The sequence below is a fragment of the Peromyscus maniculatus genome, chromosome 2, assembly GCF_049852395.1.
Source record: "Peromyscus maniculatus bairdii isolate BWxNUB_F1_BW_parent chromosome 2, HU_Pman_BW_mat_3.1, whole genome shotgun sequence".
NCBI lineage: Eukaryota > Metazoa > Chordata > Mammalia > Rodentia > Cricetidae > Peromyscus > Peromyscus maniculatus.
In genome coordinates, this window is record NC_134853.1 from 69,585,104 (window position 1) to 69,611,607 (window position 26,504).

Genomic DNA, 26,504 nt, shown 5'->3' on the forward strand with positions numbered 1-26,504 from the left:
CTTATATAAAAAAGTTACAATTTTCGCCGGGCGGTGGTGGCGCACGCCTTTAATCCCAGCACTCGGGAGGCAGAGGCAGGAGGATCTTTGTGAGTTCGAGGCCAGCCTGGGCTACCAAGTGAGTTCCAGGAAAGGCGCAAAGCTACACAGAGAAACCCTGTCTCGAAAAACCAAAAAAAAAAAAAAAAGTTACAATTTTCTTATCCATGTATGAGTAAAGACCAGTAACTCTTATAAAAATATTTTATTGGATTCTAGAAAGACAATATGCATCTTCTGAAGATCTGATACAAAGAGGTTCATCTGAAAAAAAAGATTTCCCCAAGAAACTCACTCTTGACTGAAAGAGCCATTAAAGAGATGTTCGTGTCAACTTTCTGCCAATCTGGCAAAGATCTGTTTTCTTTGATCTGTTGTCATGTGTTCACAAGCTTCTAAGACATTCGCCAAAATCAAAGTCTGCTGAATGGTTTTTGCCTTGACCCATATTCTTCCATTCATTCCAAACACAATCTCCAACGGATAGAGTTTTCCCAGTTCCTGCACAATTTCACAATCTGGAGCTAAAAGCCTTGTAGGAAAAACAAAAGCAAATTTAATAAAGCAGTAGGGTATGTTGTGGCTCTCCTAGGGAGAGTCCTTTTCTGGGTAGTTCTCTGTGGTTATTCAAAGCCCCCTCAGCATCGTTCCCAAAACAAGCACATGATGCCATCTGCTGCCCCTTGTCCTGTACCACCCTCCCCCAGCCCTTCTTTATCTGAAGACGAGGTCTAGCTAGATCACTTAAACTAGTCTCAGATTTGGAGGTTTGAAATCTATCCTGTCTTCCCAAGTAGCTGGGGCTATAGGAATGTGCCACTGTGCCCAACTCAATGCCCCTTCCAAGAACCTTCTACTTTTCAGGCATACCAGAGTTTACAATCATGTCACCAATGTTACATAACACATAAATGTATAGTCTCTTCTCCTGAACACCTTAATTCTAAGACTTGAGGATCATAGCTTATTATTACTTTTGTTTGTTTGTTTTTGGTTTTTCAAGACAGTGTTTCTTGGTGTAGCCTTAGTTGTCCTGGAACTCACTTTGTAGACCAGGCAGGCTGGCCTCAAATTCAGAGATCCACCTGTCTCCTGGGATGGGATTAAGTGCTGAGATGAAAGGTGTGCAACACCACTGCCTGGCTTCTTCTTATTACTATTACCTACAGTGCCAACAGAATATTTTAAATGTACTTCCTGTCCATTTTAGTTCCTCCCCGGTATTAAATTCAGAGTATTATCTATGAAACCAAGGTTGCTGCTCAGTCAATAACATGCTTCTTATATGTCTCAAACTTAGTTTCCACATGTGAAGGACAAATAGCAAGGAGAAACCTAGGAAGGTAGCTCTGAACTTTAGTGGCTTTAGAAGTACAGCCCTGTAATATGGCACAGCCTGGGTAGGTGATTGTCTAAATACCCTAACACAGTCTGCCCCATGGGAATTGTAAAATCTTCCAGGACAGTGTCAGGGACCATCTCTACATGGCTCTCAAGCTTAATGAGCACATCACCCTGCCTGCATTTGGTATTACAAACACTTGGCAATTCTATACAAATGCAAACCGCATCCCTATTCAAGTATCTTAGAAGTAAGGAAAGACCGGTTTTCACATATGGTATATGTTAGTTATAAAGAGCAGGAGGCCTTCTGAGAGAGAAGAAAGGACAGGACAGCATAAACTTGAAGTGTGACATATCAGAAAAGGCACTAGAAGGGCTGCAGAGATGGCTCGGTGGGTAAGAGCACTGACTTTTCCCAGAGGCAGCAGGTTCAATTTCCAGCACCCACATGGTGGCTCACTGTCACTACATCTGTCACTATAGCTCCAGGGGATCTGATGCCCTCTTCTGGCCTCCAGGGGCACCAGACATGTTCTAGGTACACATATACACATGCAGGCAAAACACCCAAGTGTGCACACACACACACACACACACACACACACACGGCACTATACCAACACTCAAACCATATAGCCAAATAGCATCTTAATGTAAATTAATATTTACATTAAGAGGGCAGAACCAAATTCATGAGTTTAAATATATATGCTAAAACATTTTAAAATACTTTGGTTTATGTTTATGTTGGTTTTGCCATGTATGTCTGTGGACCACATGTTCTCAGTGCCTGCTGAGGCCAGAAGTGGGCACTGGATCCCCTGGAACTAGTAGTGGTCAGCCTCCATGTAGTCGCTGGAAATTGAACCTGGATCATTGGGAAGAGTAGCTAGTGCTTTTAACCACTGAGTCTTCTCTCCAGCCTCCTAAAATACTAACTCTGAAGAAAACCAAAATATTGTAAATGAAGAATCCAAATCCTAAAGATTTATTTTTTCAACACAGGTATAATAATTATTAGGGGAGCTCCTACCCTTAACTGAGGAACTATGGACAGCAGCGGATGGCTTCTAGGGGAAGAGAACCAGTTTTCTCTAAGGATACAGCTGATGGAAGGTGGACCACACTGCAGTGGATGCTCCCACACTTAGGAATGTATGGGCAGCACAGATTGGATTCAATGTTATTCATTTTTAAAAAGGGGCACACACAACTATAATAACAAGAATTTGAGCAGTGGTGGTACATACCTTTAATTCCAGCACTCAGGGGGCAGAAGTAGGCCAATCTCTGAGTTCAAGGCCAGCCTGGTCTACATAGTGAGTTCCAGGACAGCCAGAGCTACACAAAGAAACCCTGTCTCAAAAAACCAAAATAGAAAAAAGGGGGCGGGGGGGGGCGGGGCATACAAACTCAGACTTAGGGGGTAGGGTGGGGAGGGGAGGAAGGGAAGAAAGGGATCTGGGACAAGTTACAGGGAGGAATAGGGAGTGAGAATGAGCAACAAAATACACTGTATGAAATTCTCAAAGAATTAAATGTATTTAAATATTTCATTAAAGTAGGGCAGTTAACAAGTATCATAACTTACTTTCTAATTAAGCCCAGAGTCACTTTGAAGAGCAGACCATCCTGTCCAATCACACCCATTCCATTGGCCCGTCCACAGCTGTCAATACAGACCATTTCTGGTTCCATGTCTTTATTAGCAACCACACACTGGCCATAGATGAGATCTCCAACCTATAAGATTAAAATTAAAGTTCACTTCCCTTCATCCAGATATCCTGTAGGTGCTGCTGCTGGTTCTGTTCCGTGGGCAAGAATGTCAGCAACCCACAGTTCTCAAGCTAAGGGACCGATGATACTACCTGGGAGTTGAGTTCACACACCATGATCCTCCGAGAGCCATTTCAAGGTCTAAGAATACCCTTTAAAACTGCACTAACTTATATGTGGTTTATTTCCATTTATATTTAGCCTTATGTCTAATTAAGATACATAAAATTCAGTTCCTCACTGCATCAGCTAATTTTCAGGTGCTTAATAACCACATGTAACTAGCGGGTGCTGTATCAGTCAGTGCAGATACAGAAACAAAAACTAACAATGGCAAAAAACCTGGCATCACTGGAGAATGCTCTATCAGTACTACTTAAAAAAAATTATATATCTGACCAGAGGAAGGAAAAACTCAAGACATCCATATTCAGAAGAAAATGGGACAGTAGCAATTCACAGATGCTACTTCATGGAAGATTTGCTTTAAAAGGCTACAAAACTGAACTTTAAAATGGTAAAGTGAGGAAACAATGAATTTGCTTTCTTCATTCAACATTAAAAAATACCCACTGTTAAGAGCTAGAGAGATGGCTCATGGGTTAAGAGTACTTGCTGCTCTTGCAGAGGACCCAGGTTGGGTTCCTAGCACTCTCCTAGCAACTTACCATCACTCATAACTCAAGTTTCAGGGGAGCTGACCTTCCTGTCTGACCTCCACAAGCAGCAGTCACTCAGTGGGCAGAGACACACATGGAAGCCAAGACACTCTCAACGTGCATACATTAAAAGTGATTTTTAAGTACCAATGTTTGGGGTGACTACAAAACCTAGAGGGAATCATAACACACTTCAGGCCTTTCAGGAGCATGGGGGTCTTGCACAGGGCAATGAGAATGAATAAACTCATGAACAAGTTCAAGAACAATTCCAGTGCTATGGTAAAGATACAGGAAAAGCGATGACGATGAATGACTTTACATAGGCATGCTTAGCCTGGACCTTAAAGGATGGATGTCTCCTAGGCTGAGGAGGAGACACTGTAATCCAGACCGAGAAGCATCATTAGTAAAGACTCATGGGAAGGAAACAGTGCAGTGGTACTGTGAAGCTTAGGCATGCTTACATGACATACATTAGTGGAGGGAAGACCCCTGGGGCCCACCACCAATGAACTCTGTATGGTTTGAACAATCTTTTTTTTTCCCTGTTGAGAAAGGGAATACGGGGGCTGGAGAGATGGCTCAGTGGTTAAGAGCACAGGCTGCTCTTCCAGAGGTCCTGAGTTCAATTCCCAGCAACCACATGGTGGCTCACAACCTTCTATAGTGGGATCTGATGTCCTCTTCTGGCATAAAGTCGAAAAAGCACTCATATACATAAAATAAATATTTTTAAAAAATCCACACAGGGGCTGGAGAGATGGCTCAGAGGATAGAGCACTGACTGCTCTTCCAGAAGTCCTGAGTTCAATTCCCAGCAATCACATGGTGGCTCACAACCATCTGTAATGAGATCTGGTGCCCTCTTCTGGCCTGCAGTCATACATGCTGTATACATAATAAATAAATAAATCTTTAAAAAAAAATCCACACATAAAAGAAAAAAAAAAGGGAATATGTCACCATGAGGATGTCAACAGATGGAAGCAGGAGAGTTAATGAGACTGCTGCCCAGTTCTGTCAAAAGGGAGCAAATGCTTGACCATGTGGAGACAAAGGGATCAGCATGTAAAAAATAAGAGATGAAACAAAACCAAGTGAGAGTTGAATGAAAAGTAGCATAGATGCCATTAAATTTCTGGCTCATGCATCCCCAAGAGGGTTATGGCAAAACTAACCAGAAAGCCCAACCAGAAATCCTGCAGTAATGAGATCACTCCTCTGTCAGCTCCAAGGATTTAGAGCCAAGATGAACACAGAGCTGACAGTGCCAGTGTCCCTTAGACGAGGGCCGTTTTCCTTGTGAGGTGGATATGGACACGACAGGACATAACAAGGGAACAGCAGACACCCTTCAACCTGAGAGAACACCCAAGCACATAGATAGCACTGGTTCTGGAGCTGCCGCACCCAAGGAACGCTTCTTAGCCACCTGGAGAACTGGAAAGATAGCCTGTGCTTTGGAGACAGTTCTGTAGCTCTGTGGACAGTTAAATTTCTGGGGAGTGGCTGTTTTCTTACTGTAGAAACCAAAGGCCCCCATCATTACCTGCACATTTGGTCTGTTTCTTTTAGTTGCTCCTTCAAACGCCAGGTAAGACAAAGAAGCCGGCTCACTCCCTCCAACATCAACTTTGAATATATCTCCAGACTTAGCGATCACTATGCCAATCACATGGTCCCCTTTCACTGGTACATACTACAAAACAGAATGAAAGAACAACCATAAACGACACGAATACTACTATAAAATATCTTCTTATCAAGGTTACTCAGGGTGAGTCTCAACCAATCCTCCCAATTCATACTCCTCGAGTAGCTGGAAATTCAAAACCGGCCAGCATCAGTCTGGACAACTTTGTAGCCTCTAATCCGGAGTTGACCTGGGTCAGGTTTCATACTTCAGCATCTTTTATACATCCGGTGGCACAAGAATCCTTACAGTCAAGGAAGCCCATCCATTAGACACTTCTTATGTGAAAGTTCTTACTTATTCTACGAGAAATTTAACTCCCCGTGGTTTAGACTCATTGCACTTGGAACTCCAAAGGGCAGGCCTGCAGCTTCCTACTCTTTAGCCTTTTTCTCCTTTCGCCCTTCTCAGGATGTGGTTCCTCTAAAGAAGATGCAGAGAGGGACCTAAGAGGCGACCGCAGTTCAAGGCTCGCCTTAACCTCTCCTCCCACTTGCAGGGAGTCTTCCCAGCACTGGGATGCTACTTCCGCTGCGGCACCGCCTCTCCGACGTCCGCTCACCCGCTTCTGTTGCGAGTCCACCCAGTAAATGCCACCGCCGCCGCCTCCGGGCTCCTTATGACGCAGGCGGCCACACTTGGTGACCAGCAGGCGGTCCCCGCAGCGTCGCAAACCCGGGCCACACACTACGCGCAGCCGCGGGCGCGCCCCCGCATTCAGACGTAACGGCTGCTCCCCGGCGCCGCCGAGGCCGTCTGCGTCCTCGTGCTCCGGCAGCACCAGCTCCTCCCCGGGGAGAACCACCTGATTCAGCACGTGGTGCGCCACCCGCGCCCGGCAGCCGGCCACCGAGGCCGCCGCAACCGACGGTACTTGGGCCATCGCGGGAGACATCGCAGCTTCCGCTGCCCTACTTCCGCTTCCGCATGCACTAGCCCGCCCACCAGGGTTATCCCTTTCCGGTGGTTGTGGGCTTTCTGAACCAAGCTTTAGCCTGCCCTCTGGTTTCTTCAGCGGGTAGGTACTCCTCCCTCCCCCAAACAGCAACGCCGGCTGGAGTCCATTCCGAGCCCTCCCAGCCCGTGGCTGGTCTTCTGCCTTAGTATCAAGCCGTGCTGGGAATTAAACGCAAGCTGGAGTTGGAGGCTTTACCTTTCTATTCTACCTACAGAAAGGTGGCTGAACTTGTAACTAGGAAAAAGTTTTTTTTTTTTTTCAAAATATAGCTTGTTTGGTTGTTGCTACCAATTTAAATTGTGTAAAATATAAAGTATAAAAGGAGAAAGAGCAACAGTAGGAGCTGGAGAGATGGCTCAGTGGTTAGGAGCACTGGCGGCTCTTCCAGAGGACCCGAGTTCAATTCCCAGCATTCACATGGCGGCTTACAACTGTCTGTAACTCCAGGTCCAGGGAATCTGAACCCTCACACAGACACACATGCAGGCAAATTGCCAATGCATATAAAATAAAAATGAATTATTTTTAAAGAAGGCAAGAACAACAACGGTCGTCCCCATTTGTCTCTTTTGCTGTGCTGTAGCCCGTAGCTCGTGGTACCTAAGAGATGTAATACTTTTATGTGTATTAATCCCTGGGACCCCACCACCGCCACCACCTTGTAACACATCATCACACCTTTTCACCTACTTGAGTTATCCCTCCATGGCTTAGGAAAATCAGTAACGCAGAACAATTCTTGCCCCCTATTTCTTTTGGAGCACACTGATTGAAGGAGGGGGGGGGCGGACGACGCCGGGGATGGATTACGCACAAACCACGCTCAAACACCTATTTCACAGAGAGATCCTTTATTAATCAGGGAAGAAAAGTTGAAGTGGCTACTTTCTGACTCGGGCAGAAAAACAGCAGCAAATGAACTTGCAGGTGTAGTTTTTAAGAAGGAAAAAGCGGGGAGGTCTGTGTTAGAATGGGCTAAGATGTGGTGGTATATTTTGATTAAGCATGTTAATTAGGGGAACTGATATTTTGATAGCTGGACCTTGGTAGTCAGCCTCAGAAGGAGGAAGTGGTCAAATACGGGAAGAGACCTTGGGGGCTAGCTTCAGGAACGTGATCTAATGGTTTTAACAAGGCAGAAGGAATGGGGGTGGGGGAGGACACAGCCTGCCAGAGCCACTGTTGCCATGCTTGAGCTGGTCAGAGTCCCTGCACTAATAGCTAGATGAGAAACTGTTAAATTCCAAACCCACATGCAGGCACTTAAGAAATTCCAATTTTCTGGCTTTGGGGCCCATTTGGAGCCCTCACATGCCGAGTCTGGTCATTTGACTTAGTATCAAGCGATGCTGGAACTGGAGGGCCTCTGGGAATTAAACGTGAGCTAGGTTTGGAGCTTTACCTTCCTATTCTGCCTACAGAAAGGTGGCTGAACTTTTAACTAGGAAGAAGGTTTTTCAAAGTATAGCTTGTTCGGTTTCTCTCGGTTGGTATCTTCAATGAGTTTTTGATTCCGTTCTCCAGCAGCACAGACGGCCTTGGCCTTGACCTTGACCGATGTCAGTTGTTCATTTCTTTGGTGCCAATTCAAATATTTAAATTTGGGGGAGGAGCGGTCAACAGACCATCACACGTCCTCCAAATTTGGCCAGATGCTGGCCAGCCGTTTAATCCCTGGGGCTTGGACCCCATAGGTATTCTGTGACCTAAGTAACCAAGCCCCAAACGGCTCAACGCTATGCCTTTCAGGGTATTCAGTTACTTCAGGCCTCTTAAAGGCAGAGAGGGAGACTGTTCCCAGGACTGGCCCTCAGCACCTACCTCGGGTAGATTGGAGTCTCCCGAGGAAATTAGAGTACGAAACCTAACGCAGGAGCCATACTGGATGGACATTTTTTGGAGGGGGGAAGAGGGGAAACGTAGGATCATCATCCTACGTTCATCCCGGATGAATTCAACAACGGAGGGTAAGTCATTGGAGACCCAAAGCGCAGGGCCGGAAGAGGCGGGCCCTTGTGAGCACCGCCCACCGGACATGCCCCCTGGGCCTCACGCTGGGAAACCTGCGAAGTGTGCATCGCCATGTTTGTGCTTCGACGCCTCGGGGTCCTGCGGCAGCCGGTGAGTGTGAGTGTTAGCCCTCCGGCGTGCAGGGAGGAGCCCGGCTGGAAGCCACCCGGCCCAAAACTCCTCGGGACTTCAGCAGCACGAGGGACAGTCTGGAGCCGGGTGGGGCGACAGTCCCGTTTAATGGTGATGTAAATGGCCGTGGCCATCGGGGAATAAAGAGGACACTCGAAGACAGTGCAGGCCACGTGGGTGTCGATCTCAGTCTGGCACGTGGGACTCTCCGGAATTGCCCGAATGGACTCGGCTAATTCTGTACTGAGAGTTTGTAGTGGAGGCCATTTAGGTGTTCGAGTACCACAGGCCTTCATCTCTGCTCAGCCAACCTAGTGTTACCACCCCGAAAGGCTGGACCTCAACCCAAGTCTTCCAGACTTTTCCTACAAGTTTTTCTCTCACTTTTAAATTTTTGGGGGGCGAGGGGGTGTTTTTCCTTTTTATTGGTCTAGGGGTGGAGGGTGCGAACTCGTGGATGTCCGAGGACCACTTGCGGTTGTCATTTCTCTCCTACGACATTAGTTCCATGGGTAGAACTCAGGTTATCAGGTGTGGTGGCCAAAGCCAAAGTTGGAATGAAGGAACCTCTGGTTCTTTTCCGTTGTTGACTTGTAATGTCTGAAGTGAAATGAACTAACAGCGTGCCCTCTCCGATCCTCCAGGGTTCTCACCCATATCTATTATAGCACCACAGAAAAGAATTTTAGGACCCGTCAGAGTGACACAAAGTACGTTTATTATATTAAGCAAAAAGACAACATCCACCTGGAAAGAGTCAAGGTAGAATGTGAGCAAATGGGGGTAGTATAATCGATTTGGGGTCTTTGAAGCCACTTAATAGCTTAAGTTCAGATGTTAGGAAAAGTATGTGCTGGCATGTTCTTTTTTCTGCCCTCAAAGAAGATACTTTTTTAGATATATTCTGCAGAATTGTGGCTGGAGAAGTATTAGGGATAAAACATTAATCAAAACTATCTTTGTTTGTTTGTTTGTTTTTTTGAGACAAGGTTTCTCTGTGTAGCTTTGGTGCCTGGCCTGGATCTCGCTCTGTTGACCAGGCTGGCCTCGAACTCAGAGATTCCCCTGGCTCTGCCTCCTGAGTGCTGGGATTAATGGCATGTGCCACCACCACCCAGCTAATCAAAACTATCTTTACCAACACATGGGTCACAAGAAATTGGACTTAAGCAATTGTTCATTAGCAATCTTTCAATTGCTTTTTAAATTTTTAATGTGTATATTTATGTCTGTACACATATGTGGGTGCAGGTGCCTATGGAGGTCAGAATGGGGCATCTGGATCCTTTGGAGCTGGAGCTACAGGAGGTTGAGCTGACCAGTGTGGGTGCTGGAAATCAAACTCGATTCCTTGCAAGGACTGCAAGCACTTTCTACTGCCAAGCCGTCCCTCCAGCCCCTCATTAGCTGTAAGGGTATGGCTATCCTGCCTTAATGAGATCAGGCTGTTTCTTCCCCACACCCACATTTCTCTCTCTCTCCTGTCAGACATATAGAATGGGGGAAAAAAGGAATTAAAAGGAAAGGAAAGGGCTCCTAGATATGGTGGAGGATAAAGTTTATTATAGATATGTGGGAGAGCATAATCAGAGGCAGGGATATCTGGGAGAGTCCAGAGTGTACACGTCCAGACTGAGTTGGGCCGTGTAGGGAGAGGGGTAGGCCAAGAGAGTGGGGAAGGGGGAAAGGGGGAATCAGGTGCAGCTGCCAGAAGGCCAAAGGTCCAAAGGGGAAGGGTAACCAAAATGTCTGGATTATATAGGAAAGAGCCTCTGGAGGAAGGGCAGCCTGGCCCTGGGCTGGACAGTTCAGGGTAGAGGGTTGGGTTTGCCACCATACCCTGCAACAAATTAGGGACTGAGGGATGCTGGGAGAACCTGACAGTCAGGTCCAGCTTTAATATGTTAAATAGGCATCTCGGCTGCTTGTCTTGGGTTTGAGACTTAACAGCTATGTAAAGATTTGTTCTGACCTATTATTTGAGTAAGTCAGGCAAGCTGAACCCTGGTCTCTGTCCTTAGAGAATCCATTGACTGCATGGGAAGATGCCTAGCATTATGTTGATGAGCACACTGGGCCCAGGAAGCAAACCCAGTTCCTTATGCAACACTTCTTCTGGGCCTTCTGTATACTAAGCTTATTGTCGTAATAGCAAAGGAAAATGTTTTAAATGCCCAGATCTATCTTATCAGAGCAGGTGAATTTGGAGCAGAGGCAACATAGTGATAAATAAGTGTAGTAACAGTAATGTAGCAGTAGTAGCAATGAGAGTCTGCCTAGGGCCATGTGACCTCTCTGATGAAAAATACCAAACATGAAGAAGTAATATACAACTCAGTGGATGCATGTTTGACATTTGACAAATTCCAAGGAGGTCTGCTCTTGGTGCTCTGTTTAACGTTATAATGGAATTCCACCAGGGACAATTCTGTAAGAAAAGGTAATAAAAATGATCAATAGAAGCAAAGATAGTACAAAGCATGTACTGTGCAGGTGACATGATCTAATATAGAAAATCCTAAGGATTCCACAAAATAAAACATAATAAGTTCAACAAGGGAGCAAGATTCAAAAACAATATAAGGAAATCAATTGCATTTTGTACACTTGAAATAAACAGCCCAAAATAGTGATTTTGTTTGTTTGTTTGTTTGTTTGTTTTTTTCGAGACAGGGTTTCTCTGTGTAGTTTCGGTGCCTATCCTGGATCTCACGCTGTAGACCAGGCTGGCCTCGAACTCACAGAGATCTGTCTGGCTCTGCCTCCCAAGTGCTGGGATTAAAGCCGTGTGCCACCACCACCCCCTGGCTCTCTGTGAGTTCTAAGCCAGCCCTGTGTACATAGTTCTGGGACAGCCAGGGCTACATACAAAAACCCTTTCTCAAACAACAACAAACAAAGAATATGTGCTTAAAGAATTTCACTGCTAGATATTTATGTCAAGAAAATATCTGGTAAGTGGCTATTTGCCATGAATAGGACTCACTAAGGGAAGACTAGGGAGCACTGGCAGAGTGACCAACTGAACAAGACTAAGGAAGACTAGAGAGCACTGGCAGAGTGACCGACTGACAAGACTCACTAAGGAAGACTAGGGAGCACTCGCTTAGTGACTAGACATAGATTATTGGAACAGGCCAACACAAGAAAGAAACGAGGCCGGGTATTCATGGCTCAGCCTTTAATCCCAACACTGGGGAGGCAGAGGCAGAGGCAGAGGCAGGGGGATCTCTATGGCGAGCACAACTGCACCTGGCCCAAGGTTCAGCTGATTTTTGACAAAGACACCAAAACAATTCAACAGAAAAAAAATGATCTTTTCCAGCAAATGTTAGGATACCTGATACATGCAAATGGATGAAGTTGAACACCTGTTACAAATGACATACAAAAACTCAGTAGCTCAAAGACCTTAATATGGGAACTCAATTAAAACTCTTAGTAGAGATAATTTGACAGTAGACTCCTAGATAAGAAGTCACCAAAACCACAAACACTCAAAGGAGAAAATGGAGAAAAAGTAGGCTTTATCACAATTAACACAGAAAACATGCATAATAGGAGAAAATATTTAAAAAATTGAGTATCTGGGAAAAAAATGTCACAGTGAAACCCATTATTTTACATAAACAATGTACATTAGTACAAATGCTAAATCATATGATAAAGGAAAATACATCTTAAAGTTTACATTTCAATAAAAAGACAATTTTCCCAACTTAAAAGTGGGCAAGAGGGCTTGAGAGATGGCTCAGGTAAAGATAGTGCTTGCAAGGCGGCAGTGGTGGCGCACGCCTTTAATCCCAGCACTCAGGAGGCAGAGACAGGCGGAGCTCTGTGAGTTTGAGGCCAGCCTGGTATAGAGATTCAGGACAGGCACCAAAACTACACAGAGAATCCTGTCTCAAAAAAACAAAACCAAAACAACAACAAAACCAAACAAAAAGCAAGTGGGCATGGGATCCAAACAAACATTTTTTTTTTCCAAAGGAGATATATGGATGGCTAATAAACACAACTAAATGCTTAATATTGTAAGCCATCTGGTCTTAAGGGCACACCTTCAATGTCCTAATTTGTTTCCCACTAGGCTTTATCTCTTAAAGGTTCTACCATCTTTCAGTCATACCAGAGGCTAGCTACCAGTCACATCCTTTAGCACTGCCTTTTGAAGACATTCCAGATCCAAACTGTAGCAGCAATATCACCTGTTAGTTTTGGTGAAATACTTAACAATGAAAGTTCTTTTTTATGATGTTATAGATTTAAAATTAAATTCCTTCAGTGTTTTTGGGGAAAGCAGGAAACAGACTTCGGGTTTATAGATGTGATTATATTTAAAGGGGAAGGGGCCAGAGAGATGGCACAGTGGTTAAGAACATGTGCTTTCGCAAAGGGCTACAGTTTGGTCCTCACATTAGGCAACTCATAACCAACTGTAACCTCAGTTCTAAGGGATCTGACACTTGGGTCTCCACAGGTACCTACAGTCACATCAATTTTTCAATGATAATAAATCTTCAAAAGTTTTTTGGTTTGTTTATTGAGACAGGGTCTCTATGTAGCCCTGGCTGTCCTGGAGCTTGCTAGGTAGACCATGTTGGCCTTGAACTCACAGAAATCTGTCTGCCTCTGTGTAGCTTGAGTTTTCCTGCCTTGCCCACAGTCAGGACAAATCTCTCTCACCCGCCAGTCCCACAGACGCTCAGACCCAACCAAGTAAACACAGGACTTATATTGTTTACAAACCGTGTGGCTGTGACAGGCTTCTTGTTAACTGTTCTTTTATCTTAAATTAACCCATTTCTATAAATCTATACCTTGCCACGTGGCTGGTGGCTTACCGGCGTCTTTACATGCTGCTTGTCCTGGCCATGGCTGCAGTGTCTCTCCCCCTTCTTCCTGTTTCCCCAATTCTCCACTCTCTTTGACCCACCTATACTTCCTGCCTGGTCACGGGCCATCAGTGTTTTATTTATATAGAGTGATATCCACAGCACCCCTGCCTTCCAAATTCTGGGATTAAAGGTTTTTACAACCACATGTGGCCTTTAAAGGTTTAAAAAATTACTGTTGGGTTGCTATTCCTAGGCAATGAACTTATATAGACAATGTAGCACATGGTTCTGAATATGAACTCTGTAAACAGAGGTTTCTTGTCCACACTGCCTATTCCCAAATAACCACTCTGAGGCTTATATTAATTGCAAATGCTCAGCCAGTAGCTTAGGCTTATTACTAACTAGCTCTTACATTTTAAGTTAACCTATACTTTTTTTTTTTTTTTTTTTGGTTTTTCGAGACAGGGTTTCTCTGTGTAGCTTTGCGCCTTTCCTGGAGCTCACTTGGTAGACCAGGCTGGCCTCGAACTCACAGAGATCCGCCTGGCTCTGCCTCCCAAGTGCTGGGATTAAAGGCGTGCGCCACCACTGCCCGGCCTAACCTATACTTTTTATTTACACTCTGCCATGTGGCAGTATCTTTATTAGCATGGCACATTCATCTCCTGTACCCTCTGTGTCTGGCTAGCAACCTTTGACTCCGCCCTTCTCTTTCCCATCATTCTTGGTTTGGTTGACCCACCTATACTTCCTGCCTGACTACTGGCCAATCAGCATTTTATTAAACCAATTTGATTGACAAATCTTTACAGCATACAAGAAGATTATTCCACAGCAGAACCCTTGAGGCTAAATTGCCTAAGTTGAATTCTGGCTTTTTGTGCCTGTTTTCTTATTTCTAAAATGGGAAGAATACCCACCAAATTAATCTTGAGTTTTGAGTATATGTATGTATGTATATTTCAAATTATATATATTATATAATCTGGTATCTATATTATCATATGGTGTGGTATATATAATCATATATATGTATCAGATTATGAGACTAATAGGCACATTCTAGGGGTGTTTGTTTGGTTTTTCGAGACAGGGTTTCTCTGTGTATCCCTGGCTATCCTGGAACTCATTTTGTAGACCAGGCTGGCTTCAAACCCTGAGATCTGCCTACCTCTGCCTCTCAAGTGCTGGATTAAAGGTATGTGCCACCAGACCTGGCTAAAGGTGTTTTTTACTTTTATATGAAGACTATATTATAGGAGTGCTTTACTCCTGAGTACATTATATTGAGTCTTAGCAGTCTCTATAGTTGAAAGGACAGTTGGTTTTTTGGTTTTTGTTTTGTTATTATTTTTTTTTCCCCCAGAGCTGAGGACCGAACCCAGGGCCTGGCTCTTGCTAGGCAAGCAATCTAGCACTGAGCTAAATCCCCAACCCCTGGCTTTTCCTTTTCTATTCCTGTATACCTTTCTTTGTTCCTTACTTCGTGACTTGCTGTGTAGCTGGGTGGCTGGCCCCTGAAGTCCTCCTCTTTCTCTGACTACTTTTTTTTCCTCCCAGATTTCTCCTATTTATTCTCTCTGGCTGCCAGCCCTGCCTATCCTTTGTCCTACCTTGCTATTAGCTGTTCAACTCTTTATTAGACCATCAGGTGTTTTAGACAGGTACAGGAACACAGCTTCACAGAGTTAAACAAATACTACATAAACAAAAGTAACACACCTTAAAATAATATTCTACAACACCTCACAGCCCCTCCCTTCCTTTTGTGTGCTCCTGGCCCACTCTGACTCTGGTAGACTTGCTATACCTCATGACTTTTAACTCTAATACCACTGCCAACTGCCTCAGCTTCTGACCGCCCAGGTAAACCCCCCAGGTGTATGATTTTTAAAGACAGAGCTTTGGGGCCTGGAAGCCTCTTAGACCAGTGGCTATTTACCCCTTCCTAGTAACTGGGTTGGAGAAATGACTGACATCTGCAAGACCTCACAGCCTGGACCTTCATTTTCAGTAAGATACGTGTGTTGATAGAAATATGGAGTGTGAAATATGCATGTTAGCAATAGGCTGCTACAGAAACTGGGGCCCGAGGAGAGTATTCTTCACAGAAGCAGAACTAATAGAAAATTAGAATTGACAGTCACATTATTTCACTATGGGCCCAGATCCTTTTCAGGATAGGTATGTCATCTCAGGCTTGTACATATGAGTATAAAAGTCCCATGGTCTGTGGTTTGTAAACCCACTGGAGAAGCAGAGGTGAATTCAGTTCAAGGCGAAAGGCTGAACCCAGGATGGGGGTAATGAGAACTGGCAGCTTCAATGCCTCAGGGCAGGAGGAGACATGTTCTAGTATAAGGAGAGAGCTTGAGGGGCTGGAGAGATGGCTCAGAGGTTAAGAGCAGTGGCTGTTCATCCAGAGGTCCTGAGTTCAATTCCCAGCGACCACATGGTGTCTCACAACCACCTATAATGAGCTCTGGTGCCCTCTTCTGGCACACAGGTATACGTGTAGGCTGAACACTGTATACATAATTAATAAATAAATTTTAAAAAGAAGAAGAAGAGAGCTTGAGCCAGGCATGATGGCACATGCCTTTAATCCCAGCACACAGGAGGCAGAGGCAGGAGGATCTCTGGGAGTTTGAGGCCAACATGGTTTACAAAGTGAGTTCCAGGACAGCCAATGCTGTTAACACACATAAACCCTGCCCCACCCCCGAAAGGGGGGAAAAAACACAAAAAAGAAAGACAAGAAAAAAAGAAAGAATGAAAAAAGAAGAGAGTTTGAATTTGTCCTTCTGTAACCTTCTTTTTCTTTTGGGTCCTTGTCAATCCAAATAGGATTCCTCCAACAGGAGTAGAGGTGGACTGCCTTTCCTCTGCCTCCTATTCAGATAACCTCAAGCACCAACAGATGATAACAGCTATGGTCCCCAGAGTCTCGGGCATTTGACCACTTGGTCCCCAGTTGGTGGTGCTGTTTGTGGAAGCTTAGCAAGTGTGGCCTTGTGAAGAAGGTATATCACTGAGGATAGGCTTTGAGATAAAAAGCCTCACCTACAGTACAGCTAGTTTGTTCTTCATGTTTGCGGTACAAGATGTCCAGATGTGAGCTCAGCTCTCCTCCAGCTGCCATGCCTGCCTCTGCTCCATCATGGACTCTCCCTCTGGAGCCATAAGCCCAAGTAAGTTCTTGTTCCTATAAGTTGCCTTGGTCTAAATATTTTATCACAGCAACAAAAAAAATCACTAATACAACAGTTACGTGGGAATCACCTACTTGCCCAGTCATGCTGACACATTAAAGAAGCCATCACAAGGAGTCTGAAGGTGGCTGTCTTAGTCTCTGTTCTACTGCTGTGAAGAGGCACCATGACCAAGGCAACTCTTATAAAAGGAGGCATTTTATTGGAGGCTGGCTTACAGTTTCAGAGGTTAGGTCCATTTTCATCATGGCAGGGAGCATGGCGGCACACATGGTGCTGGAGCAGTAGCTGAGAGCTAGCTACATCATGATCTGTAGACGGAGAGTGAGACTGGGCTTGGTACGGGCTTTTGAAACCTAAAGCCCACCCCCAGCGACACGTTTCCTCCAACAAAGTCACACTGCCTAATCCTTTTTTGTTTTTGTTTTTGAGACAGGGTTCCTCTGTGTAGCTCTGGCTGTCCTGGAACTCTCTTTGTAGACCAGGCTAGCCTTGAACTCAGAGATCGCCTGCCTCTGCCTCCCAAGTCCTGGGATTAAAGGCTTGTACCACCACTACAGGGCTCCTCCTAATTCTTTTAAATAATGCTACTCCCTGGTGATTGAGCATTCAAATATATGAACCTGTGGGGCCATTCTTATTCAAACACCACAGTGGGGAACTGGAGAGATGATTCAGCGGTTAAGAGTGCTTGCTTCTCTTCTAGGGATTTGAACTCGAAACTGCCTGTAACTCCAACATCAGAGGATCTGACACCCTCTTCTGGCCTCTGTTGGCAACTACACTGAAGTCCACATAGCCACGAATAGACACATCCACATCCATATAATTTTAAAAAATAAGTCTTTGCTTAGTGGCACATGCCTTTAATCCCAGCACTCAGGAGGAAGAGGCAGGTGGATCTCTGAGTTCAAGGCCACCCTGGTCTACTTAGTAAGTTTCAGGACAGCCAAGGCTATGTAGATCCTGTCTCAAACAAACAAAACGGTTTTTTTTATTTAAAAAAAAAAAAAAAGTTATACCGTGCAGTGGTGGTGGCACACGCCTTTAATCCCAGCACTTGGGAGGCAGAGGAAGGCAGATCTCTGTGAGTTTGAGATCAGCCTGGTCTGGTCTACAAAGCGAATTCCAGGATAGCCAGAACTGTTATACAGAGAAACCCTGTCTTGAAAAACAAACAAAAGCCCAGATCTATTCTGTGGGTCTTACACTTAAACATATAGGCAAATATCAATCGATATAGTGTCCTATAATAGACTTAAATCACATCATCATTGTAAACGTGTAATCTTATTATTTATACTCTAGTAGGCATATCTATACAGAATAAATACCTAAATGCAAAATTGTGTCTTAGGTTAGTTAACTCATTAATGCTTACAATAGCATCATTGGTACTGTTATTATCCATACTTGACAGATGAAGGAGATTGAAGGGCAGAGAAGTAGCCTACCTCAGCCCACACAGTGGGTAAACAGCAGGGACAGGCAGGGGCTGGCCTTGGCAGCCTGATTCAGATAGCCCTGCATTACAACTTGACAGCTTCTGCTTGCCTGAGCAGACAAGCTTTCTAGAAAAGCATCATCACGATTTTCTGCAGCCTTCATAGAACTCTCTATGGTAGAAGAAACGAATGGGCTGCATGTTCGGATTTTTGTTTGCTTTGATCTTTTCGGCTAATAACATTTTCTTGTTTGTTATTGTTGCCTTTTGTTGGCTAGCTTCAAACTTTTTTAAACCTTGGTTTTTATTTCATGTGTCTGGGTGTTTTGTCTGCATGGATGTTTGTGCACTGCATGTGTGCAGTGTCCATGGAGGCCAGAAGAAGGTGTCAGATCTCCTGGGATTGGAGTTACAGGTGATTGTAGATCTCCTGGGATTGGAGTTACAGGTGATTGTGAGCTGCCATATGGGTGCTAGGGATCAAACCTGGGTTAAGAGCAGCCAGTGTTCCTAAGCACTGAGCCCTCTCTCCAGTCCTGCTGACTAACTCTCCTAAGAGACAGGACTCTATAGTGGGAAGAATATAGACCTAGAACCCGACAATTCTGGATTTGAGTACAGACTCAGACAGTTATCTCTGTGTGACCACTATAAGCCTTTCTGACCCTTAATCTTCATTGCTAAAATGAAAGATGTTTGGGAGTACTAGAAAGTGTATGTAAAAGCCGGATGCTTGGTTGGTAGCAAGTACTGTTATTAGAGTTATCCTGTAATCACTTGATACACTTCAATTTATTTACTGCCATTGGATGGTACCTCACCTGGACTTTCCTGTTTTGGTTTTCTTTTATCCCCCACCCAGCACCTTGTAAATGCTGAGTAGAAGCTTTATCACCTGTCTAAGCCCTGAAGTGGACTTCAAGTCAGGTGTTGCCAACAGAAATTCCATTCGGCATCAGCTTCCCTCCCTACATCAAACGTTACTGATTAATTAAGCATTGTTGTATGTTGGGTCCAGAATCTTTGTCACATTACTCCAGTGACTTCTAACCAGTGGGATTGATACAGGAGATGGAACTGTGAGTTCTCTCTCCTTTAGGACCAGATACAGAGTGGCTGCCTGGGAAATTCTGTTAGTAGCTCATCTAAACTTGTCTTTATTTCCTGTTAGTCTCTTCACCTCTTGACAAGTAAGGTTTGGAAGAAGTGGCCTGTGGTGACCCTGAATTCTTACTTTTTTGAGGATGAGAAAGAAGACAATTCCAAACCCATTGGTCGTTACCCGGTTCCCTATAAGAAGGACCTGCCCTTTGACATTGTAGAGCTCATGGAAGAGATGAAAAGAACGGTGAGCTACACCCTGCTGCAGGGTCAGTGCCAGGGGAGACCCGTATTGGCCTCAGTGTGACCACCAGTCCTGCTTGCCGCAGGCTGCCAAGCTCACCACAGTGGGGGACCCTTCCTAGGTCCAGGTGCCTGAGTCCGTCTGCTCTTCCTCTTGGCTTCTGCGTCTTCACTCTGTCCCTTAGTCCCTGCCCACTGTGACTGAGGCGCACTCTGTAGTTCTGTATAGCACTATACTGTAGTACGGATATATAACCCATATACCTCAGCGAGGAGCCATGCCAGCTGCTCAGGTGATAGGTTTCTTGCTTTTTCCTCTAAAATCGAGCAGAAAAGTGAAAATAAACAACAATCTGAGTCTATTACACAGAGTTAGCCACTATTAATATGTTGATGTCTTCTACTTCTCTGTTTTCTTTGTAAAAATTCATGTGAATTTCTTCAGTGAAATTTTGTTATCTTGAATATGTTTCTAGGTCAAAACATCATTATTTTTAGTGGTGTCTTTTATGAGGCCAGTTGTATAAAGATACTGTATTCATCTCAGCAATCTACCATAACTGGACTTGAGCTTGTAACAAGCCGCTTTTATGTGTATCTTTGTATGTGTGTATATGTTATCCATAGTTCTCTGTACATCCATGAATTGCTCTTTGATTGTAGTTTAGTTGTTGTTGTTCCTTTTCCACTTGAAATGATTTGTTTTCCCCTTTGTAGAGTAACATTGTAAAATCCACAGTACCAAATCAACTGCATTGCTTAAACCAATTCCTTAAAAATTTTGTGAAAGCTTATTTTAATAAAACAGAACCCAAATAATGTATCTCTATACATCTTTATAATATCTCCTATATAAATCAATAATAATTACATGATCTGATTTTTGTTTTTAAGGCTTTTGACCATAATATCCAAGATAGATTCAGTGCTCGAATGTTCTAGGAATGCAAGGATCAAAGAACAGCAGAATGTACAGGGCAGGAGTCTGGCAGCTTTGTAGCATCTGTGTGCTGGGCTCTGATAGTAGTTTTTAGCAGCTGAGGATTTATTTGACCTGAGCCAGAGAACCTAAATGATAGGGTGTATCATTTGATCAAGGTGTTCCAATCTCCAAATTTCAAAATGTTAATTACCAAAACTATCATCACTTTAGAAGTAATCGTTACACCCTGAAAGGTGAAGGGATGCATAGGAGAGGTGATAACCTTTCCAAGATTGCATTTAACACAGGAGAACCTAGTTACTGTTGCTTATTCCCATCCCGGTTTTCATTTTGTGTGACTCTGTCTTTTTCCTTTCCTGCAGACAGGATTTTTACCAAATGTATTTAAAGTGTTGTCTTACCGGCCTTCGGAATTCAGAGCTTTCTTTGCGTACTACAATGCCATCTATAATAAAGAAACAGGTAAATGAAAAGGCAATGCTAACACCTTCTTGGAGAAAGCCTAAGTGCTCGGCTTCTGGTTCGAGCATTTCTTCCCCAGTCCCAGGTTCCTGCGTCAGGGAGCAGCTGAGTTTCTGTGGTCCTCTGGATTCTTGTTTTCTTGTTTGTTTCATTATTAGTGGTGGGGTTGGCAGGCAGGGAGGGAGGGCAGAGAGAATGAGAATGCCTATGTGTGCCTGATTATACAGTCCTGGCTGGCCTGGAACTCACTATGTAGCCCCGGCTGGTCCTGAGCTCACAGCAGTCTTCCTGCCTCCGCTCGCCCAGGGCTGGGATTCCAAGCATACACCACCACATCCAGGGCAACTCTAGACTTTGAAGGCAGTGTTTGAATGCAGCTTAGAACCATAGTTATAGAACGGAAATGAATTAGTAGTAATGCTCACTCTTTCTTACTTAGGGCATAAAAAGTCATCTGTGGTTCTTTATAGCCCTTGAATAAAGTCATGAAATCAAGGACTTATTTCTTAGGATTTAGCTTGAGGAGTTGCTACTACCCAGCGTGAAAATATACACTGGTTTTAATAAGATTTTTTTCTCTCTCTCATCTAAGGGTTTCCATATGAGCCACTAAGGGTTGATATAGTATATTCTTTCTTTTTTTCTTTTTTTTTTTTAGGGGGGGGGCACATTTAGAGACAGGGTTTCTCTGTGTAGCCCTGACTGTCTGGGAACTCACTCACTCTGTAGACCATGTGGCTACATCTGCTGGGTATGGGGCCTGCTCTTAAGTGTGATTTATATACACTGGAAAAAACAAATTTTTCCTTTGCAAGTGTAACAATTGGAGATAATTTCTGGGTTAAGGATGGGGCTCATGTTCACTTCCCCTGTCAGCACTGGGACCTCATCTGGCATAGACCTGTGCAGGCCCTGAGCATGCTGCCGTTGTCTCTGTGAGTCAGTCCATCCATGTGTGTGTCAGTCCTGCTGTGTCCAGAAAGGCACTGATTCCTTGGTGTCTTCCATCCCTGATGACTCTTAAAATCTTTCTGCCTTGCCGGGCGGTGGTGGTGCACGCCTTTAATCCCAGCACTCGGGAGGCAGAGCCAGGTGGATCTCTGTGAGTTCAAGGCCAGCCTGGGCTACCAAGTGAGTTCCAGGAAAGGTGCAAAGCTACACAGAGAAACCCTGTCTTGAAAAAAAAACCAAAAAAATCTTTCTGTCTCCTCTTCCACATAGCTCCCTGAGCCCTGAGGGGAGAGGTGTGATGAATATATTTCATTTAGGACTGAGTATTCCAAAGTTTCTCACTCTGCATAGTGTCCAGTTGTGGGTCTCTGTATTAGTTCCCATCTACTGCAGGAGGAAGCTTCTGTGATTATGGCTGGGTGAAACACTGATCTACAGACATAGCAGAATGTCATTAGGAGTCATTTTACTGTTATATTCCTTTAGCAGAACAATAGTATGTGGTTTTCCTCTTGGTTCATGCCCTGTTTAGTCTCAGGTTCTTGGCTGCCTGAGCAGTGCCAGGCATGGTGCATCTCGTGGAGTGGCCTTAAGTCCAATCCTAGAGGGCTGGTGACCCCACAGCGTTTGTGCCACTAATGCACCCGAGTAAGGACTGAGTGCAGACAGGCCACCATTGTAGACTGAAGGGTTTGTAGCTGGGTGGTGGTCACCTTCCCCTCCAGTAGTGTGCAGAGTACCTTCCAGCACTGTGACACTAGACAGGAGGGGTGCAAGCTTAGCTAGGCAACAGTCAACTTGTCCATGTTCAGTGTCATCTGTAGGTGCTGTCTTCAGCAACAGGGCCTTACCAGCAGTGTCCCAAGTACTCTCGAGAGGAGAAACAGACAACGAAAGAACACGTGGACTTCAGGAAGAGTCAGGGACCGAGAGTGAATGTGTTAGTGGGGAAAGGATGTAGGCAGACGGGCAGAGGTGTTGATAAAACACCCCTGTGCCAGGCAGTTCTTACTGAGCTGCTGTTTGGGCTTTCTAGATGGGTCTCCTTTCCTTTTCCTCTGCAGGTCGGCTCAGCAAAGCTGACAAGGAACTCATCATCGTAGTGACCAGCCTGGCTGAACGGTGCCTGTACAGCGTTGTTGTCCACAGTGCCCTCTACAGGGTCTACTCGAAGAACCCAGGACTCTCTGACCAGGTTGGTGCCCACCTCTCCTGTGTCAGTTTTAGGGCTTCTCTGTGCCTGGACAAAGGGCATACATAGCTCGTGTCATGATGAGGTGTGGGGCATACACCTCAAGTTCCCCCCACTGTTTGAGTTCCCTTCTAGATCCCATCACTGTTCCCACCTGCTTCTGTGTACATGCGATTGGAGGTAGGAGTAGGTAGGGAGTAACTGCACCTCCCAGCTTTATGCCAGATGGACTGGCCACTTGACCTAGATTCCCTTTTCTCTAACCATTTTACGCTCTCAGTTCAGAGGTTGCCCTCAGCATGGATCATCCAGCAGTCTTATTTCAAAGCTGCTCTCTTCTGCTCCGCTGTACTGCTTGCAGTTTCCACTGTTAAAGGATACATCCACTGATTATTCTAAGAGGAACCAAGTCAGATCATTAGCTTTTTTTTTTTTTTTTTTTTTTTTTTTTTTTTTTTTAGTTTTTTAGTTTTTTAGTTTTTAGTGCTGGCCCCAGGCTTTGGCCAATCTGCCTATCTTTCTGGAATGGGCTCTGTTCTCTCTTATCACCAAGCTTCCCCAGTTCTGATTTCTACAATGAAATCCCTTGTTTTGGGGGCTGGGGAACTAAAACATTTTCTCTGAATTATTCTAAAGTTGAGATTCATCAGTCTCTCTCCCTGCAGTCTTCTCTCCTGACCTGACCTGGGTGGAGATTGTGTTTCTAGCCTGCAGGTAACTTCCCCTTTATCTTGCCCCCCTCCTTCAGCTGGTCCTTGCTCATTCAGGCTTTGTCAGGCATCACCTCCTGGTGGCCATGAAGCGTGTTGTCGTACTGTGGTTGCTAAGTCGGTCTAATGTCTTTAGTTTTGAGTGGTTTCCAGTATTTCACTCCAGCAGAGAAAAGGACTGTTAGTGTAGTCCGTGAGACCTCGTGTAGCTGTGGGACCCAGCTCTGCAATGAGGTAGCCATGTGACCTTAGGGAAGTTAATTTGCTTCTTTGAACTGCAGTTTCCTCTTAATGAAATGGGGATAATAAAAATACTGCTGCACAGAGAATGAGATAATAAATATGAACTGCCAAACACATCCATGGCTAAATGTGAGGGTCTTCTTGGTTTTGTTTTTGGTTTAGCTTTGTGAGACAGTCTCTTGTGCTGTAGCTCAGGGTGGCTTGGAATTCACTGTGTGGCCTGGGTAGACTCCTACACTCAGGGAACCTTCTGCCTCAGCGTGAGCCACCATGCTTGGATAAATAGAAACTATTCATCTCACAAATACTGTGTCTTGATTGGGCATCGCTGGGGACAGGACAGAGGGGTAGCCTGTGGGCTCTACTGCTCTCATCTGGAAGGAAGCTCTTCAAGTAGCAAGTTTCTGTCCTTGACTCTGAGATTTTTTAAGTCCTGGATGTTCAGAGGAAAAGGGAGGATTTATTTGTTTCTTTTTAAGAGACATGGTCTTGGTTTTTTGCCCAGATTTTTACTAAACTGAATTAATAATCCTCCTGTCTGAGCTTTGAGTAGAAGGGATTGCCACTGTGTCCAGGTGGGGGAAAAGGAGTTGTTTTCTTTTTTAAAGTTAGAGGTATGTGTGTAAGCCTGCATGAGTATATGTATACTGTATGCATGCAGGTATCCTCAGAGGCTAGAAGAGGGTGTCAGATCCCCTGGAACTGACTGGGTTACTGCAGGTGTGAGCCAACATGTGAGTGCTGAACACTGAACCTGGGTCCTGAGTAAGAGCAGTAAATGCTCTTAACTGTTGAGCCATCTTTCTAGCCTGAAAACAAAGAGGGTTTTGAAGCTAGAACAAGCACAAATACTTTTTAAAAACATTCATTTTTATGTGTGTGTGCTTTGCCTGCATGTATGTGTACCATATGTGTACTTGGTGCCCTTGGAGGTCAGAAGAGGGTGTCAGTCCCCTGAAGCTGGAGTTCTAGATGGTTGTGAACTGAGTCTAGACACTGCAAGAGCTAGTGCTCCTAACCTTGGAGGCATCTTTCCAGTCCTCAAAAACATTTCTGGTAGACATGGTTTTGAACTAGATTTCCAGGTTTATATTCCATTTGGCTTGACCAAGATATTTGTGTATCTTTTTGGCCTGACTTTGCTCCCTTCATTCTAGAATAACCTTGAGGGCTTTTCCCCATTGGTTTCATTGGACCTTGGATTTTCTTAGCTGTGTTGTACTGGACTAAGATTCTGATTGTGTGTTTCATTGCAGGTCTGTATAAACTGGAAAAAGTCTGACCTCCCTGCTAGAGAAAAAGCAATGGTAGAGTTTGCACTTGCTGTTTCCCAAGCTGATGACATAACAGATGACCATTTTAAAAAGCTGGAAATGCATGGCTTCAATAGAGAAGATGCCTGGGACATAGCTACCATTACAGCTTTCTATGCTATGGCCAACCGCCTTGTTCATTTTATCGACATCATTCCTAACAAGGGATACTATTCATTGGGTAGAAACAGTGATACTAAACAGATAGAGAATGAACGTACTGCTCCGAAAGTATAAAAGCCTGACAGGAAAGGCCAATATTTATCATTTCAGTTATGTTGCATTAGAAGACATCAGTTGGATAGCAATTCACAATAAATACAAAAACATCTAATTATTGGTTAGAGAAAAAAAATGTTCCCCACCTGCCTGATAAAGTCCCTGAGTGTCCAGGGACATGTGATACTTGGGACTTGAGGACACAGTTCAGAAAACCTTTGTTGATTATTTACTTCCATTAAGATCCAAAAAGACTATAAGGCAAAGGGGTTCTGATGATGCTTTAAATATGAGTAGACATCTAATTGAATTTTGGCTACTAAAGTTGAAAGTTTTTTAGCTTTCCAAAAGGTATTACCTAGAAATTGGTCAATATAGACTGATTTGAAGTCAACTACTTATTAATATGGTTGCCTGTATAGACTCTCAAATGTAGGGTCGACAGGAACAGGCACACATAAATTTTATTTCTATTTTTAGTGCCCTCTCAATTTTTTTAACTGATGTTATAGAATCTTAGTCTTATGTAATATGCTCTTATTTTAGGTTTTAGTAAAAAAAATATTTGGAATAAAACAGTATTCACATACTAAATACAAACGTTTTAAAAAACTAGGCATTACTAAATTACTTATTCTCTGTATTACCATTATTGCCTTAAATTTGTATCAGTGCACACTTGGTTTGTCTTCTCTGCAGCACTAGGGGTTAAAGTCAGGGCTTCACGCACGCTAGGCAAACGCTCCACCACTGAACCATACCCTCAGTGCACAGCTCTTGAATGGCTTTGGGACCTTGGTATGTTGAATCCCTGAACTGTGAAATCTGATTATCTGGAGCCAATACAGACTAAATGAGGACTTCATGATTTTCTGCTGAAAGTTCAACCATTGACTCTCTAATTACCTTCCTCCAGACATCTTCCAGATCTATCTTTTTTACCATCACAGTCTCCAAATGTGAGCTTCTACAACGCTGCCCTTAACAAGACCTGGAAAATGTGTCAGTGCTTA

The 26,504-nt window shown here is 44.2% G+C and overlaps 2 protein-coding genes across 12 annotated transcripts; one reads left to right on the forward strand and one right to left on the reverse strand.

Moving 5' to 3' along the window:
* Positions 1-229: 229 nt before the first annotated feature.
* Exosc3 (exosome component 3) lies at positions 230-6,412 on the reverse strand. 2 transcript variants are annotated; one of them, XM_006986044.3, is made up of 4 exons: positions 6,080-6,412; positions 5,374-5,523; positions 2,975-3,126; positions 230-571 (listed from the first exon to the last, which is right to left on the reverse strand). In XM_006986044.3, the coding sequence occupies exons 1-4, from the start codon at positions 6,410-6,412 to the stop codon at positions 370-372; spliced, it is 837 nt and encodes a 278-aa protein (XP_006986106.2). In that variant the 3' UTR covers positions 230-369. The 2 variants fall into 2 exon arrangements, with proteins under 2 accessions (XP_006986106.2, XP_076420239.1); XM_076564124.1 differs by lacking the exon at positions 230-571 and adding an exon at positions 590-2,724.
* LOC102907757 (uncharacterized) lies at positions 6,402-26,106 on the forward strand. 10 transcript variants are annotated; one of them, XM_076564128.1, is made up of 6 exons: positions 6,444-6,535; positions 16,306-16,649; positions 19,286-19,462; positions 20,764-20,863; positions 22,879-23,009; positions 25,216-26,106. In XM_076564128.1, the coding sequence occupies exons 3-6, from the start codon at positions 19,442-19,444 to the stop codon at positions 25,507-25,509; spliced, it is 546 nt and encodes a 181-aa protein (XP_076420243.1). In that variant the 5' UTR covers positions 6,444-6,535; positions 16,306-16,649; positions 19,286-19,441; the 3' UTR covers positions 25,510-26,106. The 10 variants fall into 10 exon arrangements, with proteins under 10 accessions (XP_076420242.1, XP_076420243.1, XP_076420247.1 ...); XM_076564132.1 differs by lacking the exons at positions 6,444-6,535; positions 16,306-16,649 and adding exons at positions 7,274-8,596; positions 23,672-23,720 and having other exon boundaries at positions 25,216-25,400; XM_076564131.1 differs by lacking the exon at positions 6,444-6,535 and adding an exon at positions 7,285-8,596 and having other exon boundaries at positions 19,358-19,462.
* The last annotated feature ends 398 nt before the right edge of the window (positions 26,107-26,504 follow it).